The sequence below is a fragment of the Acanthopagrus latus genome, chromosome 4 (assembly GCF_904848185.1).
Source record: "Acanthopagrus latus isolate v.2019 chromosome 4, fAcaLat1.1, whole genome shotgun sequence".
Classification (NCBI taxonomy): Eukaryota; Metazoa; Chordata; class Actinopteri; order Spariformes; family Sparidae; genus Acanthopagrus; species Acanthopagrus latus.
Genome location: NC_051042.1, coordinates 26,905,688 through 26,929,666, shown reverse-complemented (window position 1 = coordinate 26,929,666; position 23,979 = coordinate 26,905,688). Strand labels below are relative to the sequence as shown.

Sequence of the window (23,979 nt, the reverse complement as noted above, 5' to 3'; positions counted from 1 at the left end):
TTTTATCAGAACTTCGTCACCCAATAACTACGATCTGTTCTCGTCAAAAAGGTCTCAACAAGGAAAGGATTAACTGTTTAACCCAACTTGGTTCACAGACTTGCCATACAAACATCAGTTTGCTGCATCTCAGATGAATGTTTTGAACTCAGATGAATTGTTTTACAGGCATGTGGACCAGTAGTTTTGATAGCTGACTGCTCAATCTTCATGTGAAACCCTGAATATATCACCATACTGTCTAGCCACAAACCAGTTTTTGTTGCAAATTGGGATTCAATGACGGCTCATGCCTTGACCTACGGCCTTCGTCGACTTTAGCAAACATCTGTCTGTGTGTGTGTAGGGTAACTGCTATATTTAGCAGCGTCAGTGAAAACCTTCATTTACCACAAATGCTCAAAGACCCTGCGAGCTTTCCATCAACAGTATTCTACGAATAAAGCATACATCGATGCGCCAAGCAAAACTGATCCCGCTCCCCTGGCCCCTGCTGTCAGCTGCCGGAGACCCCATTCACCCGCCCACTCACTCCCCATACTTATTTATCTCCACTTCCTGAGGCCGTGTTAGTTCATTCCCCTGTCGCTGCTCTCTCCTTCCCTTGCTCCTCTCTCTCTCTTGTTTCGCTTCTCGTTTCCAGGCAATTGGGTCTGGGTGCTGGTGGTGGGGGGTAAGAGGTTGGGGTGGAGCTGCTGGGAACTTTGAGTGTGTGTGTATGTGTGCGTGTGTGTGCTGGGAAGTGAGCTAATAAAGGACGGTGATCCATGAAAGGCCTTGAGCAAAGACACAGTCAATTACCTAATGCCTGGACCAGACCGCAGGGCCCACGCACACACATTCTCTCTCTAACAGACTCACACTCACACACCCATGCATGCACCTCATTTACGTATACATGGAGAGGGGGCAGTGGAGGGCATAACTGGGAATTGTGTGCATGTGTGTGGGTGGGTGTGCATATGCGTGTGATGGAGAGCGGCGATTTATTAAATTGCTGTCACTTTTGACAAATTTGTGCAACTCAAGTTGAAAGGGTTAGGCTGCATTGCTTCTCTGTTTTTCCTCTTTTCTTTTAGAGGAGAATAATACCTCTCATGCCAAAAACCCAGGCCACCCTTGGATAAACGTGTGCCTGCCATCAGTCTGTAGAGGCTGACAAGAATCGTCTGACCTGGGTTCAAGTCCAAGTTCTAGACCTGAGTTAAACATTAGTTTGACATTGACTGACTTTGATCATATAGGTTGAGCGCGGGTTTATAAAAGAACGGTACGATCACCATAAAATTATAACAGGGATACTTTAAACCTATCGCAGAGACCAGATGTTCTTTTACCTTTCAATCATACATTTTGAAAGACCTCTTGATTATACAGTTAAGGTTGTTGCACTGACATGACACAATCTACCAAAAATATTGCAGCAGCATCTTTAAGGACTGAGTGAGTGATTCTAGACAAAGATAGTTGATTGTTGAATCTTATTCCCCGGTTGTCAAATACCACTGGCCTGGGAACGAGACTCAGCAATCAATTGTCTTTCTCCAGAATTGTTCAATACACCTTTAAACAAAGTGAAATATTGATAACTCTAATACATTTATACATGGTCTTGTCATGGGTGTAAATATGTAAATCCATATTGCCCATATCTCATGTACCGTATTTTGATTGTTTGGAAGTTGTTGTTCGTCAATGTGTTACATGAGTAAGTACAAATTGATGTGGTTGATATGAGATATCTTGTCCTGATTTATGTGAGCTAATTTATGTAAAGGGGAGATAAGCAAAAAATTTGGTGAAAAAATATCAATTAAAAATAAATTAATACATGGTCGTGTGTAATTGTGTTTCAGTATTTGGTGAACAACACATTTGATTGAGGTTAACAACATCTTCAACATCCTCTGTAACACACAAGATTTGTATGTGAAAGTGATTTAAGAATGGGTTTTTCTGCTTAATGGATTCTGTGTGAAGCATGGCTAGCCCAATGGCTTGGTGGACGTTTGGCATCCAACACTGACTTTGGTGCATAGTGCATAAAGGTATAATAATGACAATAAAATCAGTGTTGCTTGTTTTCGACCTACCTCCTCTTGGAGTCAGCATGTGATCTTCTATCTTATGCTCTTGGGGAAGGCCGGCTGAGAAAAAGAATTGTTGCTGTGGCTCAGATGGTGGAGCGAACTTCCTGTTCCTCTGAAACAACAACAATATGTTTTGTGTCATAAAGCTTGTAGTTGAGCTCAGGTCAGTCTTTACTAAAATATAAAACTAGGATGAGTGAGAATTGACGATGAAGCAAGTTAAATGAATAGTTGAAAAGTTAAAAACACAGCTTTGCAAGTTGTGTTGTTAAAAAAAAAAAAAAGAAATGTTGGTCATTTGATTTCAGTGAGACGAAAGACTGGACGAGGAAAAGGAAAGAAAATTGGGTGGTCTTCTACTGTAGGCAGGCAAATTATTGTGTGAGACAGATCAAACAGAGGGTTAATAACAGTACTTCAAACACATTCACACAACTAAGTAGATTAGCCCGTGAGTGGTAATGAGGTTATAGTCAAGTGTTTTAGCAAAGACACGTACACACACATGCACGATTCCTAATTAAAACTAATACAAGCCTTGAAATAAAGCAGGGGAGAGACTGTTTATAATAAACCCCCGGTCTGAAGCAGTCTTCAAATAATCTCCAGGGATACACCCATTAGTTTTCATAATAAGGATGTGTCCATTTGCTACTTAATGTTGCATGAATCTGCTTGTGGCTGTGTTGAGTGCATACAATATACATGTGCTCACTCAAGTATGTGTTCACACGCATGTATTCCTTGGTGTATATGACAGAAAAAATGACATAATTAGGGGGAAACCTACGTGTAACCTTTTTGTGTGTGGGTTTGTTTTTGCGTGTTATTCTCACAGAGTATCCCTGTAGAGTCTCGCAGACTTGTGTTGTCGTAACTGATGCTGGGCCTCCTCCAGGAGTGTGTGAGAGGTCTGCAGACGCAACGTCAGGTCAGGACAGTGCACGTGCTGCTCCCACACTTCCCCTGGCTCTATGAACAGACCCTGGAATAACCACAACCGCCACCACCACACACACAGACACAGACACACACACACCAGACTCAGATAATGATCACTGTATCTTTCTGTTTCAGACCTCCGCCTCTTTCTTTCTCTGATCCCTCTCCCACAGGTAGTGATGGCTTACTGCTAAAACCAGAGGCCAATCCTCTTCATCTCTCCTCCTGTGACACAGAGACCGAGAGAGAGCAAAAGAGGAGGGAGGAGTAAAACCAAGCATGCCTGAGTAAAAGTGAGGGACAGAGAAATGGAAGCGAAGCAACAGAATTAAAAAAAAAACACACACACTTATTCCACTGCACATTTAGTATGTTGTCTGATTAACCTCAGAGACACTTGTGGTTTAAAAAGGCTTTATCTTCCCATTCTCTCAATGATATTATCTCTTATTTGCATTTTTCTGCATTTACGGGTTTCTTTTCTTTTCTATGGGAAATCTCTAATTTCTTTGGGATTTGTTCAATGTGTCGTGGCAACATCATCACAGCACTGAAGCCTTCGAAAAAAAAACACCTTAATAGAACAAAAGTAGATTTCACTGCAACTGAAATCTGACTTTGTCATCAATGTTGTAAACCAATATCACAGGACAAAGGAAATGCTATCAGAGGACAAAAGGAAAAGAAGAAAAGAAGGTAGTTTCTTCAAGGCAAACGATGAAAACAATGAACATTTTCTTATTTACCATTTTTAGCATTTTTTGATAAGACTGAAGGTCTGTAGAACCGAGAAATAACATATCTCAGACAACACTGATGGTGCAACTCAAAGGTTGAATATTTTTTTGGTTTTAAACTTATCTAGGAATTTGTGTATTAAGAAAAAATAACAGGACAAAGGAATGCCATTGTTTTCCTTTAAATTCTCCTTAAAGTGCTTGAAGTTGCATAAAATGCCTTCTTTTCTCTCCAGCTTTATTCATCCAACTGTTTTTTGGAGGCAGATCTCACAAACAAGTCATATAAACTTAAAACAGCTGTCCGTCAATTTCATTCCTTGTACATCTTCTTGACATTGTGGCTCCTACCCTGGGGTGATGGGGTTCTGGTGTCTACTGACATATCAAAGTTGCGAAGACAAAGAAAATTCGCTGTTAGCAATAAGTTTTCATGCTGTTCCCTGTCTAACCTCACTTCCCCCTCACATCCCCTGGAGACTGCATCATGTCTATCACACAAAAGGCATCGGATACATTTAGATACAATTGTCTTTATTTTACAGGTCAGCTTTCAACATTTCTAAAAGCACAAGCAGTACTTTTATAAGAAATTGCAGGAGGATGGTGCGTTTATTAGTGATACGGAAATTTCATTTTTCAGATCTCAACACTTGTTGTTTATTTATTGTAGTTTTTGTTGATTTAGATGCAGAATTACATTAATCATGTAATTTAAAAAAAAAAACCCTGTCCTATACAAATACGAAACAAATGTTCAAAGTTTTACATGTAGGTGAAGAAAAATAAAGTGCAACCTTTTAAAGATATAGCATGAAACTGTACAGTAGTGCTCTTTATTGAGAGAAGCCTCTAAACTTTGTGCAGCGCAGATTAACTTAAATGTTGTTGCTTTGTTTGAGGTGACCTTCAGTTGTTGTTTGGTGTTACAAAAAAGGAGGGAGGATGAGAGGGGAGAGATAGAGGGAGGAACGAGGACCCTGTCCTTGCTCCTATCACCACGGGATCGGTGGCCTGGCCTGACCACTTCCACAGCCAGCACCTCAACCTTATCCATCACCACTAGATAGTTATCACACCAGGGAGGGAGGGGGTGTGGGGTGTAGGCGTGAGTGAAAAAGAAAGAAAGGGGGACTTCCTGCACTAATCACACACACACACACACACACCAAATAGATAAACACAGAGATGTGTATAAATATAGATAAATAATGTGTTCTTCTCTATGTCAGCACCAGGAGACTATCCTGACACCATAAATGAACTCACCTTAACTACAGCCAGCCGGAGACATGTCTGTGTGTGTGTGTGTGTGTGTGTGTGTGTGTGTGTGTGTGTGTGTGTGTGTGTGTGTTTGCAGCTAATAAAATGAGACGGATCCACGGCTCATTTCTGCTCACTTATGTTATACATTACTAGAAACTAATAATAGGAAAAGCACTTTGCCATAAAGAGCTACAGAGCGTAAATAACACAAATGGTGAAACGGCTCCTCATCAGATCATCAGCATACACACAATCAAATGAGTACATAGACACGTGCACAGGAAGATAAACTGTAGAAAGATACATTCTCAATCGATAAGCAGCTGAAAAATTCACCTGTTGTATTGCTTTAAAGCTCCATTTATGGGTGCCATTTTGACCGGCCATTGTTGGAAAACACTGCCGTTACAAATTATATTAGTTATGTCTCAGTTCTATTTTAGAGTTGGCCAGGACAGCATGACAGTGAACTTGTATGCACAACAACAAGAGAAATCCAATGGTTTCCCCATGTTTTGGCTGACTGTGTAAGAAGGCATGAGGTTTAGCCATAATAACTTGACAACCTGATGATATTAGCTTATACTTGTGTGCTTCCGTGTCTTGTCTTTTTCAAAAATTGCTGATGCATACTATATATGCATATAGTAACACGGAAGTCCATAGTAACAAAACAAAAGTTTGTACTTTAGTTATATCTATCTCTTTGATGCATATAACATTCAAGGTTTTATCTTCCAGTGACCCAGTGATTCCAGTGATTATTTTTAAAAAATATATTATATAACACAATGAATCTTCAGGACCAGAAATATCAGATGGGAGTTCTCAGTTTGGCAATGTAGTGGACACAATATGTCACATATTCTATATCAAAGTACATTTACAAATAAATCCTTGCCTGACTGTCACAGCATCCATATATTGGTTAAACGAGCCACATTGAGTTAATGGGGTACAGAAAGATTTGATAGTAGCACGTAGCCACACACTCAGACATATATTCACTGAAAGACAGACACTAAGCGGCTCTGTGCAGTAGCCCCCATGAGAGCTGTCTGCCACGTTTTAATGATGTCATTCTTCTTTAAAAGGAGTTTTAAAGGATCTTTGCTTTCATCAAGAACCATCTCCAATGAGACAAAGACGGGGTGTTGGGGGCTCTTACAATAAGTAGGATACTTATAAAACACTCGCTTTCACCTTTTTTTAATGCTTTATTTTTCTAATTTTTCCTCTTAATAATCTGCATCTCTTCTATATTCTCCAATATGTTGTTGCCCTCCATTTTTCTGTCTTCAGTGTCTGTCATGGTCTCAGCTTTTACCATCTCACCTGCTGTCTCTTGCTGGCAATAGGGGGTAGTATGGGCCTGGAGGAGCACAAAGTCCTACTGGTTTTCATCCATGGGGATCTGGGAGTCCCGGGGAAACTGGGGGCTTCTGGGCCAGGCATGCCCAAGAGACAAGCCCTGCCCCTGGAGGGGGCCTGGTACTTGACCTGCCTCAGCAGTTGTTCCATCTCATGGGGGGCTGGCCTGAAGGGAGAGTTGAAGACCCCTGGGCACTGATGAAAAAGAGGGAGAGAGAGGTTAACTATATATTACAGAGAACATGATAGATTTAGAGAGACAGTATCACTATCAGCAATGTGATATTGCATGTGAGCATTCCTGATTTACGAGAAAATTACTATGATTTAATGCTTCAAGTTGTTTTCTTTTTTACTATTACTGTAGTGCAACTGAAAATATCAGGTCTGAGAGGATATTATGCAAGACAAGTGCCAAGCGGGATTTAAATCAAGGATGATGCGGATGGATTATTCGTTAGATTATAATGAAGGGACCAGGATATCCTGAGTATTTTACTTCTCAAACATTATAATGTATTAAGATAAATTTGGAGGTGGAAAAACCAAATATATATATATATTAATATATATATTATATATATATATTCTGAATTAATGTGAAACATCTGTTTTGTTGAAAACTTAAAACTTTTGGAGTTGGATGGATGGATGGATGGATGGTGGATGGATGGATGCATGACATTACACAAAATAAAAATTAAAAAAAATAACTAAAAAGACTACAGGGACAACCTTGCGGTATGTGTATTAAATGTGGCATTATACAAGTCTTGCATCTTGTTGTTCACTAGAACACGTGCACAAATACACATGCACACACATACAAAACTTTGCCTCCCCTGTTCTGAAGTGGGGTAGAGATTTGCCACAGACGGCCTCAGTAATAATTATTCAAATCACAGTGATCCTTTTGCCTGTGTGTTAATTACCAGACCAAAGCTTTGAGTTGGAGGACTCTGTATCTACTCTATATGCTAATAACACCGCTTGCTATTTAGGCCACTCTAAAAGACTGGGACAACGGAGAGAGAGGAGAGAGAAAGGGCATAAGTGGGAAATTGCTCCCACTATGTCGACTCAAACCTCATTCTTTTTAAAATAACATATTAACAGAGTGGTTAATTAGTAAATGTTTCATTATTAGAGCATGAGTACTTTGGATGTAAATGTCAAGTGAGTCAGAACGAATAGAGAGAAATTAATTCAACTTCGCCGACCCTGATATCTCTAGACATGGATTGGAGACACGACTGGGTAACAGCAGATATTTGACTGATGAGTCTCTATCTTGATGCAGTTTTTTTTGTTGCAGCACAAATGCTGACAATCAAGCAAATGCATTACCTTTTGTTGGGTCAAAATGGGTCAATCGCCTCCTCAAACTAAAGCAATTCTCTTGATTCTAGTTAGCAGAGGCACACATACATAAAAAATAAAATGTCGCAACTGGTTTACATTAATGGGGGTTTCTTTCCAATTCGCCATTCCACAGTTACTTGCGGAAAGTTAAAAAAAGAGAAGGACCTCAGGCAACATACACCACCAAGAATGTAATTATTATAAGTTCTCAATTTATGTAATCATGTAAGTGGCCAGAACATTCGATATCGGTAGTTGCATCATTATTGTTGGCATGTACACCCAAATAAGACTGATGCAAAACAACACAAACAGTAAATGAAATAACATAGGCCATGGTTACTATTATATAATTAAAAACAAATACAAGTACACCCCACTACTATTAACTGTATTTAACTTTTTGTCTTCTAAAATACCTTAGAAGAACTCATTGTTTACTCAAGCATCAGCTTAACTTCAACTAAAAAATTGGATGTATTTTGTCCTTGAAAGAACATTTTTGGTGCTGTACTACTCCTACGAATGTAGTGCAGTAATAATCCGTAGGAGGAGTGCAGGACCTAATAAAAGGTCCCAATTCTTTAAAAAAATCACAACAAAATGGCAAAAAAGAATCATTTTTAAACTAGATTTACTTGACTATTGTTAAAAAAAAATACAACAAAGTTTGTTGACTGAATAAAATATAAGCACAACAGACCACTGAGCAATATCTTATGAAGTTTCCTGTACTCAAAATATTTGAAAAACTAACCCAAATCATAACGCACGATCATCATTTTCTGTGGTTCCAACGACATTTCTTCAGTGTTCATTATCAGTCCATAAAATCAGGGATGAGCGTACCCAGCTAACTCAAACCGGAAGGGACAGAAGGCTGGGGACACTCAAACACACAGACAAGCGTAATCCTCTCCACTCCTAAAGACACACACACTTACACACAGACTCACAAACGCACATACAAGCCCAAAAGTACCAACCTAGCTACGGGAAGAGCAATGATGTTGACCCTAGGAACACACCATCTCTGTCTCTGTCACAGGGACTTGGGGCCTTTTGGTAAGCTGTGTGTGTGTGTGTGTGTGTGTGTGTGTGTGTGTGTGTGTGTGTGTGTGTGTGTGTGTGTGTGTGTGTGTGTGTGTGTGTGTGCGTGCGTGTGTGTGGGCTGGGGTCCGAGAAGTGAGGAAGGATGAACTGTGTGGGAGAGCCATCTATTCACTGCTGACAAGGTCAGAGCTACGAAGGGAAAGAGTCCCCTGCCATATGCAGAGAAAGAGAGAGAGAGAGATATATAGAGAGAAGGAGATGGACAGAGGGCGGGGAAGAGCACACAAACTTTTCTTTGCTTTCTTTCCCTCTTGCTTATTCATTAAATATGCAATATAGTTATACATAAAATAATACAAGATTGTGGGTAGACAGTCAATCCAAACATCTGAAGAGTCAAACATGATCTGACAAAATAAAAAAAGGACTTGACGGCACTACAGCTTACATCTCCTTCACAATAAAATATTTGGAAGTTGTGTGAATGTGAGCATCTTTGGCAAACACAGGATGCCTGCAGGAAGTAGGTAGTAAGCCAGATGATGACAATGCTGGTCGTACAAGCATGAAGGAGTGGGCGAGAGAGAGGGAGAGAGAGAGACAGAGAGAGAGAGACAGAGAGCACAGGAGAGAGGAGTAGTGGTGCTGAATCAACAGTGACCACTGTGCTTTGTCTTCATTATGATCCCAGTGGGGAGTCACAAAGATACGTAGATGCCACACACACACACAAATACGTGCACACCTGTGCCAGGGGAAGGACTAAAATACTCCACTCAGCACATCAGAAGAGCCATGAGGACACGTACTACTTACTAAGGTGCACGCACGCACACACACACACGCACACATCTCAGCTCCCCTCAGCCCACCTGTGTTAACGAAGGAAGGAAAGAAAGTGAGATCTTCCCTCTTGTCTCTGCAGCCTGTTTCTGGAGGAACATCCCCGTCTGAAACGCTCATTGTTTCTGTGGGTCGCTGCAGCTTTAGCTGTGAGAGAGTGTGCACGTGTGCCTAATGTGTGCACCAATTTCCTGAATGCAAAGTTTCTAGTGAATCGGTGATGTTCCCTGTATATTATCCTGTATAGAATGTACATTTCAGACAAACACTAGACAATGAGGAATTTGCTATAAGTGTAAATGGGTTAGAATATTTATAGGTAGAATATTTTTATGTAGGAAACACAATCTAATATCATCATACCTATGTCAAATTGTGCAAGACTGTGTGTGTGTTTATATATCCTGTAGACAAACCTGCTTTGTACTGAGGAGGTGGTGTAAGCGGTGAGCTTGGTGGACCCTGGCTGTCTGCTCTTTCACCAGCTCCAGACAGTCACTCTCTCTCTTCTGGAGTTCCTCGACTTCATCCAGCTCCCTCCTGTAGTGCACACACACCATACACAGTTATTTTCACGGCTGAAATTTCAAACTGAACTTTCATGATGTGTATTTGAAAAGGATCACAGTCCGTTTATAAATATGATGAACACATACTGTGCAATGAATAAAATAGTATGATGAATAATGTATTTATTTACCATTTTCTATGATGCCATTTCATTGCTTAAGTAGTCAAATCAATCTACATCATGCGGGTTTCAATAGTTCATCATACTCTTTCGCTCATGTACATTTGCTCAATGACATTGACCGACTGTATACTGCTCCTACATATATAATTTGACAAGATTAATGACTTGATGATACCTTTTCCTGACCACGTTAGGTTACACATTTTCCAGAGATTCAACTAACATTACAGCTTAACACGTAATAAAGAAAATAAACGTATAAACTTCAAGTGACTACATTTGTACAAATGTATTTGTATTTACAACACAGTCCTCTGTTGTAAAGGCTGACTCTTCCCTGAAGTGTCCTTCAGATGGATAAAAAAACAAAACACCTAATGATAAGAGAAAGACTGGGACAGATACGGAAAGACAGAGGAGCTGTGGGAGAAAAAAAACCCAGAATGACTGTGCTTGGACAGAAAAAAGCAAAGTGAGAGCGCAAGAGGCTATAAGTGGGAGGATGATGGATATATTTCATCACTGCAGCCAGGACAGGTCTGTCTGTGACATCTGTTAAGCGGAGCTGGCTAAATGGAATGCATTAAAAGCCCATACACAGCAATTTCATTCTGCAATCACACAGCCTTATTGTTACAAGGGGGTAATAACTTAAAAACGGAATTGGAAACAATTACTAAAACACACATGCCATGATAATGTGGAGACGTGCACACACACTCAGAGCTGAGCGCGAAGCTGTAGCTCTTTCCACAATCCTTTATTTCTTTTCTCTTTTCCTGTCCTTCTCTACTGCCTCTCTCACTACCCAGCTTCTGTTTTCAATTACAAGCCTCCACAGAGGAATCAGAATATTCATAGTGTGTCTGTAATGTGAGGTTAACACATTCTGCAGCTACTGACATTTAAAAAGAAATCACAACACCGTCTCCATTGCCTTTGCATTCTGATTCCTTCCTCAGGACCAGATTAAATTACAAAATAAATGAAATATGCAGAGCATTGCGTGTGAGTGTGTGTGTGTGTGTGTGGTAAGAATGAGTGCAAGTCTAAATGTGTGTATTTATGTAATATAAAGCACAGTAATTTAACATTTTGTGTATGGATGTGTGTCTATATGTGCTTGTGTGTGCACGTGCCCACACGTGTGTTTGTGTGTGTGTGTGTGTGTGTGTTTGTGAGAAAGAGAGGATATAGAGGTTGCTTGGCCCCTATTTGTCCACCTGGCTAACATGGATATTACTTATTAATATGAAAAATAAAGTTTTGGTTTATTGTGGGACAGTTTGGTTCATAAACCGATCAGTGCATGTGTGTGTATTACTGTTCATTCAAGCACTAATAAAACTGACTGCCAATGTTTTCAGGGGTCAGGACCTGTTCTCATATGTCTGTGTGTGTCCGAGCTGCGAGTGTGTATCAGTGTTCATACTATGTGTTCACAGAGTTTTGCTTGTATGCGTGTCCATATGTGGTTTTTTTGTGTGTATGTGTGTGCGCGTGCATGTGTGTGTGTGTGTCAGGCTGGATGGGTGACCTTTGCTTCCCTGCCCCCAGCCCCAGTGTTATTAATTGCTGTGTAGTGGACAAAAGCCAAACAGATTTGTAACGGCTGAAGGCACCTCGATCTGTGTCGACCCAACCAGCCGCCACAACATACAACCCTCATTAGCCCTGTTCGGCACGCAGCACGTGCACCGTTGCACCCTGTGTCTGTGCGTGTGTGTGTTTGACAGAAAGAAAGAAAGAAAGAAAGAAAGAAAGAAAGACAGAAAGAGAGAAAGATTGTATCTGGTTCATTAAGCTTAATTTATGCCATGGTAGGAATCATCTTGGTTGATTTCTGTAAATAAAAAAATTCATAGGGAAAAAATATTTGCAGTATTTCCTTGTGAGTCATCCTTAAGGCTATAACTTTTCCGTTAAACATTGTATTGCCATCAACAATATACTTTCATGTCATTCACATGTTGTATAGTTTCATGCTATATAATTGTCACTAGCATACTCCATTATAATAATTACTGGATTCTTATAATGTGCTTAGCATGCCATATAATGCAGAGCAGTCACTTGGATTACAGATTACTTTTGCTGGCTGCTGAACTGTGACACAACTAGTCAAGCATGCTTTCAAATAACTGAAACTCTGACTGACATTTTCACCCTAGAGTGAACTTATTTAAATGGCTAATATAGTACAGCTAAATTTCTTATTTCTCCCTCAATTATTTACTCCCCGGTTCACCAAGGGGCAACAAGGGCTGATGGGATATCAGAGAGTGAGGCATTATGGGACGGCAGGCCACATCTGCGGTCGTCCAGGCCAGCACCAGAGCAGCTAATTGGCCAAGTTCTAAATATTTAATGGAGGCTTGACCTGATTGGCTGATTTAATTGCTCCAATTAAATGATTCAATAGCTGGCAAGGACGTGGTAGTCAGCTAGTCGATTCAGACAATGACCAGCTCAATGTATTGAGCCTTCAACATCCTCATAACACAGCCTGTCCATTTAAGTGACTGACTGATTGATTAACTGATTCACTAAAAGTAGTTAAACACTAAAAGGTGTGGGCGCAAACAAACACTATAGTCTCGAAGTTATCTCCAATAAATATTCCTAATTTTAGAAAATGAAAACTTTATACATTTTCCATACTTTCTTACATTGCTTAACTTGCAAATGTTATACCCTAAAGAGGCAGGGAGAGCACAGCACTCAGATTGCACCTCAACACACACATACACACACAGAATATACAAATCCAATCAGACTGAAGGAGTGAACTTGTCTCCACCCAAACTGGATCAGAATGAAAGAGCAGCAAAAGAAAGACTGACGCATAGAAGCGGAGACTGATCGTAGGGCAGGCGTGCAGGCAGGCCCGCACTCTCTCCACCATAGCAGCTCTCCTTTCATGAATGTCCTTGAGAGGGACACGAGAGAGGGAGGACTGAAAAAGGCAGCAGTAAAGAGAGACAGGGAAAAAGTAGAGAAGAAGAGAGACAGCATAGCAAAAAAAAAAAAAAAAACCTAGTGCTGCTCAGCCTAGCAACACCAAGCTCATAAATTCTCCCCCGTTCTCTTTAGGATAAGTTAAAAGATTTTGCCGTGTCGTCAACATCACAGCGAGAATTATTTATCTGATTATCGCAGTAATAATTACCCAGCTGTTTATTGCAGATAGAGGAATAATTCATGCAGTCAACAGGCCGTGTTGGTGGCAGTGCCGGCGATGACACCAGCACATTTAGTAAATATGCAAAGCGGGCTTGCTCTGCTTTCCTAATTGCCCCCATCGTCCCACCGCATGCCCTTATTAAAGTCCAGGAACTTTAAGTGTCTTCCTGACAAAGTGATAAATTGTTGGGGTATCAAGGAAAAACTGTGGCAGAGTGGGGACTGTGCCGGGGTCCTGACTTCATTAGGCTATGCAGAAGGAGAGGAAGGATGAATGAGGATGGACACTGGAGCACAGTGAACAGGCGGCTGAGAGAAAAGGAGAGAAAGATACTGAGCAAAATAGATTGAGAAAGAGAAGGAGAAAGAGAGAGGAGATTGAAGGAGGGAGGCGGAGTGAGGGCAGAAGATAGAAGAGGGTAGTGCAAGTAGCGTGTATTAGCTGGATGCTGTACCTAATGAAATGACACAGATGGTTTCGTGCAGGGGAGATCTGTCATGAGCGAGAAAGAGGGGACTGAAACAGAGAGTCAGAGAGAAGAGAGAGAGGTTCGGCAGTCTATGTATAACTCCTATATCATTACCATGCGCAGCCGATCAGCCCACACTAAATGGGGACCATTAGTCCAACTTTGAATAATTTATGCAGCAGGTTGGATGGACAGACAGACTTACAAGAGGGAGGGAGCAGGTGGATTAAAAAGCGGACCTTTGTGGGGTGAGTGATCAGGCAGCGTGCGATCCGAGGGCTCAGCAGCTAACACAGAAAGGATATTTTAAATAAATGCCAGCACGGCGTTAATTGATCGTGACCCCGCCAGCACTAAATAAACATGTGATTAACTGGAGAGAAAGTGACCTCAACACCCCAAACCACTGTGGAGGAGGGGCTGTGTTTGCGTGTGTGTCACACAGTTGATAATGAAACAGTAAGACCAAACAGTAAGATAATATCAAATCTTGTGCTCCTTGAATATACTTTATGTTCAAAAATCTTTACTTCCACATTTTTTCTGCTCTTATTTGACTTTGCTCTTTCTATTACATTTTAAGGAAAGGAATAATGGAAAACATAAAATGTTGGGATGCTGTGTAAAAAACAAATAAATACAGATCAAAATGATTTGCAAACCCCTTTTGACCTATCCACGTGTTACCCTGAGAGGTCTGGGGAAATCATTATGGGTTTGCACACTTCTGGTGCTTGGTGGAACTAGCGTAAGTTAAGTGGGCTAAGAAATAATAATAGTATTAGTAGTATTTACTCAATAAAGTCGCAAAACCTTTATTTTCATGAACAAATGAAAAGGCCTACCAATCACTCTAAGTGCACGGTTTAAAGACAAGGTACATGAGGGCTAGAAATAAGGTGGATATTCAAATGTATATAAAATACAAGATATCAAAGTTGAATCTGATAAACATATATACAATAATACATTTGACACCAAGTCAGAAGAACAGCCTTGTCTCTTTCTCTACATGTTCAATCACTGTCAGTGTCAACAACACTTAACAAAGTTGTGTGTGTTTATATGCGTATGTCTTTGTGTGTTGCTCAAAAAGGCAACACTCCCTTAATGGACTTTAACTGCCTGGTTCCCCCTACCTCTAAAAGGGCCAAGGAATGCGGAGGAAAGGTGAAGCGCTGGTGGGGAAGTGAGGGGTGAAGTCAGTGATCCAAGGAGCACTTTAACAAATTTACATTTAATTTTAGCAGAAGCCTAAAGATATTTTCCGGTAAAATATATTAGCAACATTAAAAATGTGACTATTAGCTAAACGTGATGGGGTTTTTTTTGTCAAAAATAAAAGATGGCGTATCTCTAGCAGTAAGCCCCGGAGCATGGGATGTTTTATTAATGCGCGAGCTGCGGTTCAAATCAGAGGCTAATTTTTAATTTCTTCACATCGTTCACTTCTCTCCCTCTCTCTCTCTCTCTCTCTTAGCCTCAAGCGCTTTAGAGGACTTCTCTCTTTCTCTCTTACTCTCTCTCACTCTCTTCCTCTTCTATCCTTTCTCACTCTGCCTATTTCATTCTCTTCCTCTGAGGTAACAGCAACGCATGTATACATCTTACCGACACTTCTCCCTCCCTCTCTTCTTTTTTTCTCACTCTCTCTCACACACACACACTTTAAGGTTATGGGTACACAAGAGCACCTTTTAACCGACTGCCTTTTCACTAATCAAATCAATTCATCTTGACTGATGCATAGCATCTGACTCCCTTTGCGGCCCTGTAGTGGTCCCTGAGAAAGAATATGTTTTACCACAACACATAAAGTGTAAATGTAACAAAATTATAGTGAGGCAGAGAGTGAGTGAGGCAGAGAAGAGAGATGGAAAAAGATAGGGAGAGTAATCAAGCATTGTGTTGTAATTGTGAATTCCTTTCCAACACCTTTACAAAACTTATCCTTAAAAATAAAAAAATATATTCAAAAACAACAGAACTGGATGTGGGTTGCATAGAAGAGTCAGTATGATATAAATGGGCTACCACTGAAAAAGGTTAAGGTGAATGAGGAGCAGGCATCGCCTGCTCTCTTGAGCCTTGTATGCAGCACTATTTGTTTCAGTTGTTTTTACCTGACAAGTTCATTTTTCCTACTGACTCCTTCCAGATAGGTCTTGCGTGCATAGAAATTATGAACATACTTCCTCACAAAGAACCCTCTCCATCGACGCTGGATCTGTGAGGGATTAAAGCATGACAGAGTGTTTTCATAAGAAGTTTTTCCAACAACACAGGGAAATGTTGAGAGTTGGTAAACGTTGCAACTTTGAATCTTAACTGTTAGAGACATCAAGGAATTAATGTTTCTCAGAGCAATTTTGTTAATTACTAAAACTGAATAGGTTTGCTCTTCACAGACAGTATGGTAATGTTTTATGGCAGGTCAAGGTGACAAATGTTTTTTCAGGTCTTAATTTTAAACCCTTTTAAACCACGTATGACCACATGTGCAGTTTTATTCCCTGTAGGGATGGAGGGACAATCCAGGGGGGTACAGGCAGCTGTCACAGCTCCATACATTTACCTGTATCAGTCCACATTGATTGTGGAGGCTGTAGATTAGCTAGCACACACACACACACCCACACACACCAGTGGACCATTTTAAAGCAAGGGGGCGGATGTCCTTCAGACTAATTAGGAGATTAAAACAATGGCAGGTAAAAGAATAATCACACTATGAGAACAGGGGAGAGGAGAGGAGAGGAGAAGTGGAGGATGGGGAAAAACAACAAAGAGCAAAATGAGAATTAGCATTGATCTGCCAGTCAATAGATAATTTTAAATAAAGTAATTGCCGCCTCCCGAGTTCTTGCTGACCTTTGTTGACTAGTGAAATCGATGCTGTTGAATCTAATACAAATCCGAGGTGCGGCATGTAAACACTGGTTTCTATTACGGCCCTAATACATTATCCTCTGTTAGCTATCATGCCGTGATAAAGACAACAGGAGGGGAGAGAAAAAGAAAAGAATCAAAATTGATTCAAAGAAAGTGTCACAAGGGGACTCTGAGATGATTGTTTCTCCCTTTTACTCATTCTCTCTTTCTCTCTATCTACACACTGAATATTTCTTTGGTAAACGATGGCCTGTGAGTACAGATGTCCTTCACTCATTTATTTGTGTACATGGATTTCTCTCTATTTCAGTTTCATACACATGAACAAACAAGGCCAAAGCATAAGAAAACATTGTGAGATTATAGTGTAGTGCTCACAGTCCTGCCAGTATTTTGCAGGATATATGAAATTTAAGAAATCCTTATATACTGTTACTGTACCTTTACATCTGGTGCGCAGGGTAAAAAAATAATGTTGGAAGGTCTATGTGTTTGTTATACATAGTTCCTATATCTTTGACCATTTTAAAATTACACTTGAGCAATCAACCGATTTGTCTCTGCTTTCACCCCATGATATCTTTAGGAGCCGTGAGCAGCACTCAGGGACAAACTCCACTTCTGAGGCCACAGACTTGGCCAAGGGCAGTGGCAGGAATATTCCCAACACCTTCACAAATCTCTCTTGGGGTGAGAGAAACCAGAGAAAACCCAGACAAACACAAAAGAATAAAATAGCTCAGTTCAGAAAAGCGTCATTTGGCCCTAGTGGGGTTCAAAACCCAGGACCTCCTTGAATTCCTAGCTGCTGAGCCCTTTCACACATATATTTCACTTTCTATTAAAATTCCTATTGCTTCCTTTAGGAAACCCTGGTTATTTTATATGGGTAATAAAGGTCCCCTTTCTCTAACTTCAGAAGCTTCTGCTCTGCTCTACATGGTGACATCACCCCTAACCTTTCGCCCCATGACCTAAAACCGCTAGGTCAAATACTACTCCTGGATCTATGTCTCTCCTATCATGTGACATTTATTGAAACAGCAAGGTGGTCGGCTTTATTTGTTTGGGTTTCTATTAAGTGTAAAACTTGAAGCCTCAATTTCCAGGCTTTTGCACCAATATGAAAATATTGCAACCCTCTCTGTCTCGCTGAAGACCGACACACCCTCTTCAATAAACACTAGTGGATTTTTTTGTTGGCCTGTAAATCCCTTTTAATGGTTCAGGCAGAATGAAGCTGTTAGCCAAAACATTAGGCTATATAGAATTGTAAAAATATAAGGTTTCTGCGCAATATCCTTGTGTAAAAGTGCCAAAGCATCAGTCACAGTCACGGTGTGATGATTTATGGGATGAACAGTAGTAGCTGCTGAGGGGGATGCATTTGATGCGTATGAGCACTAAGGAAAAAATAAAATAAAATACAATAAAAGCCAAATACTGAGATAAAGTATAGAGCATTCAGAAAATACTGCACTGTGCATAAATAAGATAAGGTTTAAGTTTTTATATGAAAAGTAGATAATGCTGTCAAGCTAACGTGTGATATATCAAAACACAATTATGTCATTTGAAAAAAAGAATAATAGCATACTGGTAATTATATATTTTGTATATTATACCTGATTCTAATAGGCCAGAATTATGCATCAAACCAAGTTAATATATGTAAACTGGATACCAAGAAATAAAAGAACCCAGGCAATATATAAAAAAAAGTTGCAATGATGGACAATTTCTTTGCACAGAAGTGCTTACAGGCTGCTTATTCATGGGGCCTCCCATTCGCGGCACACACAGCGAAACAGAGTGTCCCCCCACCAAGACACTCCATTTGCTAAAACAAGACACTGTGGAGATATTTACCCTGACCGCCATCTCCTCGTAGAAATTCATCTTCATGATAAAATATGCCGCCTGTGAACACAAAGGAAAAGATGGCGTTACATCTTGTCTCCCAGCCCTCTGATCTGTCCACAGCAGGCGTCAAAGATAAAGAGCTCTTTATACATAATACATTGCACAGAGGCAGCACAGATAGGGCCACTGTAGAGGAGGGGGTGGAGGAGGGAATGGGGCAGAAAAGGAGAGAGCAAGGAAGAGAGACAAGAGGAGCAAGAGGGAAGAGAGAGAAAGAGACAGAGAGAGAGAGAGAGAGAGAGAGAGAGAGAGCGAGAGAGAGAGAGAGAGAGAGAGAGAGAGAGTGTCTATGTGTAGTTAGCAGGACTTTGTATCAAGGGGAGGACGGTACTCTCTTAATACACCAACGCAGACAAGGGCCAAGAAAATCTATGGTAGTCAAGCAGCGAGCTAATGGAGATGTATGACGGCCAAACGCTCTCCTCTGGATTTCATAATCAATGACAGCTCTGCCAGAAGTGACAAACAAAAGGCCAGAGAATATTCAGCGGCGCACTCAACGAGCCGTCGCGGCACCAAACGTGGCGGCCGACCACTGGGGGCACATTTCAGGAGCAAACTGGAGAGCGGGCCATAAAAGGGATTCATATCTCAACACGTCTTTTTTAATAATGACAGGGAAGAGAGGGAGGAGAGGAAGGGGAGGCAAGACAAAGACTTGAAAGAGGGTTGTAAATTCAGCTTGATGTTTTGAGATGAGGCTTTGTGCACGTCACATTACACATGATAAGGTCTGCAAGAGTGAGAGGGGAAAAGACAGAGAGAGGCAGAGAGAGAGAAAGTGGAGAGGAAGAAGAGAATCTCTCTGGGCTAATTCAAAATAGTGCACTGTGGCAATTTTAAGTGATTCAAATTAGCGCTCGTCTGTTTCCAAATGAGACCAAACAGCCTCTTTTTTAGCCCATATGTGTGTAGTGACACATCCTTCATCGTTTATTTCAACACCCCTCAACGCCAACCACCACAACCCCCCCCCCCTTTCCATTTCTTGAACGTCTCCCAAACGGCGGCTGGCAGTTATGCTTTAGCAAACAGTCAATTTACAGGCATGATAAATAGCTTGTTGTGATACGTTTACAAAACTCAATCCAGGGGAAAATTATACGTGAGAGCGCTGGGTATTGGATCCGGTATCAACAATCTGTTCAATTAAGAAGCAGTTGGAGGCAATATGCTGAAAATGGGGCTTGTTCTACTAAAGCACGCGTGCACGCACACACACGCACTACACACAGACACGCACATTCACACACACACCCTCTTCTACTCTTTCCTTCTCTCTATTCCTCTCCACACTCTTTCTATCTACATCCCAGGAGTTGAGATATAGATGGAATTCCTTATCATATTGCATCATATTTCCTAAGTGCTAATTTCCCAATGTGTAATGAGTGAATTATATCTCTTAAGGTCAGACGCAGGGACTTAGGAATATAGCAATTGAATTCTAATGCATGCTATCATAACATAATCAATATATCTATAGCCGTTCCAGGCGCTAGCTTACCTTCACCATTTGTCTGAAACGTGCCCTTGCTGTGAAGCCCCGCCATATCGTCTGTATTATGATTGCCTTCTTGTGCAAATGCCTGTAAAAGAAGTCATTTTCAGAAAGGATTGGAGGTGGAGTTTTCAGGAGTTGAAATGAAGGAAAAAACTGAAAAAAGTTATCCAGATACACAGAAAGGTGGGAAATTAAATTGAAGATTTGTTTTTTTGGTCTCTATTTAGACTGTTCATGCTCAGAAATGATCTAATGAGTGCAAAAAAAACAACTTAGAACCTGAAGAGCAAAAGAATTGATGAGGGAACGACACAATAAATACTAAAAGCTTAACTAAATCAGAAAAATTCCCTCGAATCACTATACCTTTAATAAACTGTGATCACTTTTTTTAAACATACAGAAAAGAGGGGTTTTGTTTACTGCATACAAATGTTAGGATGTAAAGGACTTCAATTAAAAGGTCAGGGAAACATTACACTTACAAACACACACTCTCACAAAGACACACACATAGAACACTTCTGCTCCTCCAGGCTTTTCGATCATGTCTGATGAGCCTTCCACCCCCTTTAGTCGGCAGAACACATTTGTATTCATCTTCAAACATACTCTAAATGCAAGTCCACTGCAATTCTCTGCCTCCAATGAGGCCATCAATTTCCAAAAGGCCATTCATATGCCCAGAAAATCAATGCTTATAGTGGGGATAGCACAACCCTGGAGTTGCACTTAGGCAGCTAAAATTGTTGCTAATTATCCACTTAACGCATTGATCAATTAACTAAAGTAATCTGAATTAACCTACTGTCTGGAAGTTTGTCTGCTGACCCTGCAGAATGGTGCTGGGGTCACAGTATAGGAACAAGCACAGAGAGAGAGACATTCATTTCTCTATGTGTGAAAGGAGCACAGAGTGCAAGCGACATTTATTCCTCCAGGCCATTTGCAAAGCACTAGAAGTGAGATAATTATGAGAGTGAGCTAGTATCAGGGTTTCCCTTGAAATTAACTCTTAGAGTACTGTCGGAATGTTTTTCAACGCCTGAGGGAAAAAACAAGCCACAAATTGGTATATAAAATATTAAGGCTTGTATTCTTTTTTGCCTATGGCATATAAAGGGGTACCGAAAGGCTATTTTTCTGGTTTACAAATTAAAATTGGTCCAACACATACACACTCACCAGACATACACATACCTGAGGTAGGCCTGCACCTTGCAGGCCCTGAACCAGCTCTGAATCTGGGTGGCGGCCTGGTTTTCTTCCTGCCTGCTCTCCTCAGCTTGGCTAAAGCACAGACACATTAATGTAACAGGTAACTACATTATCTCACTGTGATGTTGTATTTTAACTTCTGCAAAATTCCATGCAAACAATACTGATATTTGTAATTTCAAGCGCTGTGGGTACCATGTGTTATTTGCTCTTCAGCAGGTGCTTCAGAGTGTCATTCTCGTTGTAACGACACCAGAACCAATTGGTACAAGTTACATTATATTAACTGGTAGACCCAGATTGTGGACTAAAACGTCAGTCTTTACCAAAACACAAGAAAAACTCTCTGCTGACTACATTAACACAGCCGTAATTGTAACAAGCAACCCCGTGAGAGCTAACGTGTGACGCTGACGTTTGTTGACATCCTGAGTAATGTAAGCTAGCTAGCTAAACTCTAATTTGTGTAACGTCAACTCTTTGGCTTTGACTGTCAACACAACAGCTACAACGGTCTGGAATATCTGAATCAAAAGTGCCCATATACCTTTACAACACATACTTGTTTCTGTAGACGTATTCTTTATGGAACTCCTCTACTTCACTTTTTATTTTCAGCAGCTCGGCCATGTCTGCTCCGGGCAGAGTTTACCTGTTGTCCTGACAACGACGTGCCAAAGGTAGTGGAGATGCGTTCAAAGCATCTAGAAAAAGTTGGAATTTTCTCGACTTCACAATTGATCGCGCTTACTTCGCGGTACCTATCGTAACACAATACATAGGTCCTCTCTCAGTATATGTGTCTATACTTATTGAGACTGGTTAGATTGGAGGTGTACTCTTCAGGATTTGAAATGAGGGAAAACGCTGACAAAAAGATATTCGGATACAAAAAAGGGAAAATGAGTTGTGGATTACTTTTTTTGGTCTTTATTTAGTCTGTTTATGTTCAGAAATTACTTAATGAGTGCAACCCCCCAAAACTTGAAAAGCAAACCATTCAAAATGCCTAGAAATATGAGGGAGCAACACATAAACAAACAAATGCTAAACATTGACCATTGACTACAATGTTTTGTTTACAGCTATTCTTGAGCACGGGATCAGCATTGTAAGCAACACTTTTTTAGAACTGGAAAAATGTGTATAGAGGAAGCTTTGTTTGCTAGTCTCAGTCGCCATAATAAATTAGAAAACCCCTAAATTTAAAAAGGTATTTGACGTGCTGTCCTACTTAATGAAATGCATTAGATGCCATTTTGTTTATTTGTTCCACTGTCCCTTCTTCAATCGTATTTAAGGCAGAAATATAGTGTAAATAATATAAAATTGGGGGAAAGAGGGGGAAAAAAGATCCCAGACAAGACATTAATAAAATGCCTCCTCTCTGGATGCAGATTGTGGATCCGAGTATTGATCTGCCAGCTGCCTCATTTCTTCCATCCATCCCACCATCCATTTCCCTCCTTTCCTGACGTTATCACCCTTCATCATACAGTTATCAGTTTATTTCTACCCGCACTCACTTCCTTCCTTATTTCCCCTCCCCGTCACTCCTCCTGAGCCATATTCACCTGTCAAAATGATCACCTCAGCAGGGTGTGTGTGTGTGTGTGTGTGTGCGCCTGTGTGTGTGCACTTGTGCTTCTGTGCTTGGAAAGATATCTGTCTGGCCGATGGTCAGAGGAAAAGATTGTCTGTATTATAAATGACTCCTTGGAGACAGGCAAACGACAAATAGTGAAAGTGAATGAGTGTGTGTGTATCTGTCTCTGTGCTCTTTCATGTCTGAGCGCCGGCATTCCTGCTTCTCTGTGAGCCAGGCGGTGAGCTTGTTTAAGTATCTTTTTCCATCTCTCCGTCTTTCTCTCGGGCCAATTTGCTGTCTGAGGGCCACCACAGTGGTGAAGAGCGGTAGGCAGACGTCCTAGGTAGAGTTATGGCTGGAGGGGCGAACCCATGGTGGCTCAGCCCATCCATCGTGGGGCGGCAGGAGGGCGGCCACCCTGGTAATTACCAGAGAAATGTTGTTGTGACAAGACGGTATGAGCAGCGCGTATGAGTGAGAGAGACGGAGGGATTTTTAGGGAAGTGTTGTTTTTGACAAGACTGTAAGGACGGCTGGAAGCCATTTGTCCTGCCACAACACTGATTAGGTGTCAGCAGTAGTGTATCTGTGAGAGAACAACACAAAAAGGAGAGTGGGAGCACTTCATAAAAAGACATGCTGTTTACACACTGCCTAATGACCCACTTCTAGACCCAGCCGGGCCATCATCTCACCACCTCCGTCCCTCTCCTCTTGTAATACACCCTTACATAAAGTTCCTCTTTGGATATCTTCCCCCATTTGTCTCTCGTCTTCTGCACCTTTACCTGCTCTCTTCACTTTTCCCACATCCTCTGTCCCCTCTCAATCAAAACATTTTTG

The 23,979-nt window shown here is 40.9% G+C and overlaps 1 protein-coding gene across 2 annotated transcripts in view; it reads right to left on the bottom strand.

The window, feature by feature from the left end:
* spata17 (spermatogenesis associated 17) overlaps positions 1 to 22,242 on the bottom strand; it is a 33,962-nt gene extending 11,720 nt beyond the window's left edge. The window contains exons 1-9 of one of the 2 annotated variants that reach the window (XM_037095153.1): positions 22,111 to 22,242; positions 21,531 to 21,620; positions 20,334 to 20,415; positions 18,773 to 18,823; positions 16,135 to 16,238; positions 10,081 to 10,204; positions 6,371 to 6,601; positions 2,927 to 3,075; positions 2,094 to 2,202 (exon numbers count right to left, since the gene is read on the bottom strand). In XM_037095153.1, coding sequence (XP_036951048.1) covers positions 2,121 to 2,202; positions 2,927 to 3,075; positions 6,371 to 6,601; positions 10,081 to 10,204; positions 16,135 to 16,238; positions 18,773 to 18,823; positions 20,334 to 20,415; positions 21,531 to 21,620; positions 22,111 to 22,178 — 981 coding nt within the window. In that variant the 5' untranslated portion in view covers positions 22,179 to 22,242 and the 3' untranslated portion in view covers positions 2,094 to 2,120. Of the gene's footprint in view, positions 1 to 2,093; positions 2,203 to 2,926; positions 3,076 to 3,220; positions 3,258 to 6,370; positions 6,602 to 10,080; positions 10,205 to 16,134; positions 16,239 to 18,772; positions 18,824 to 20,333; positions 20,416 to 21,530; positions 21,621 to 22,110 lie in introns of those variants that run through there. The other variant, XM_037095157.1, reaches the window with a different exon arrangement.
* Positions 22,243 to 23,979: the final 1,737 nt, after the last annotated feature.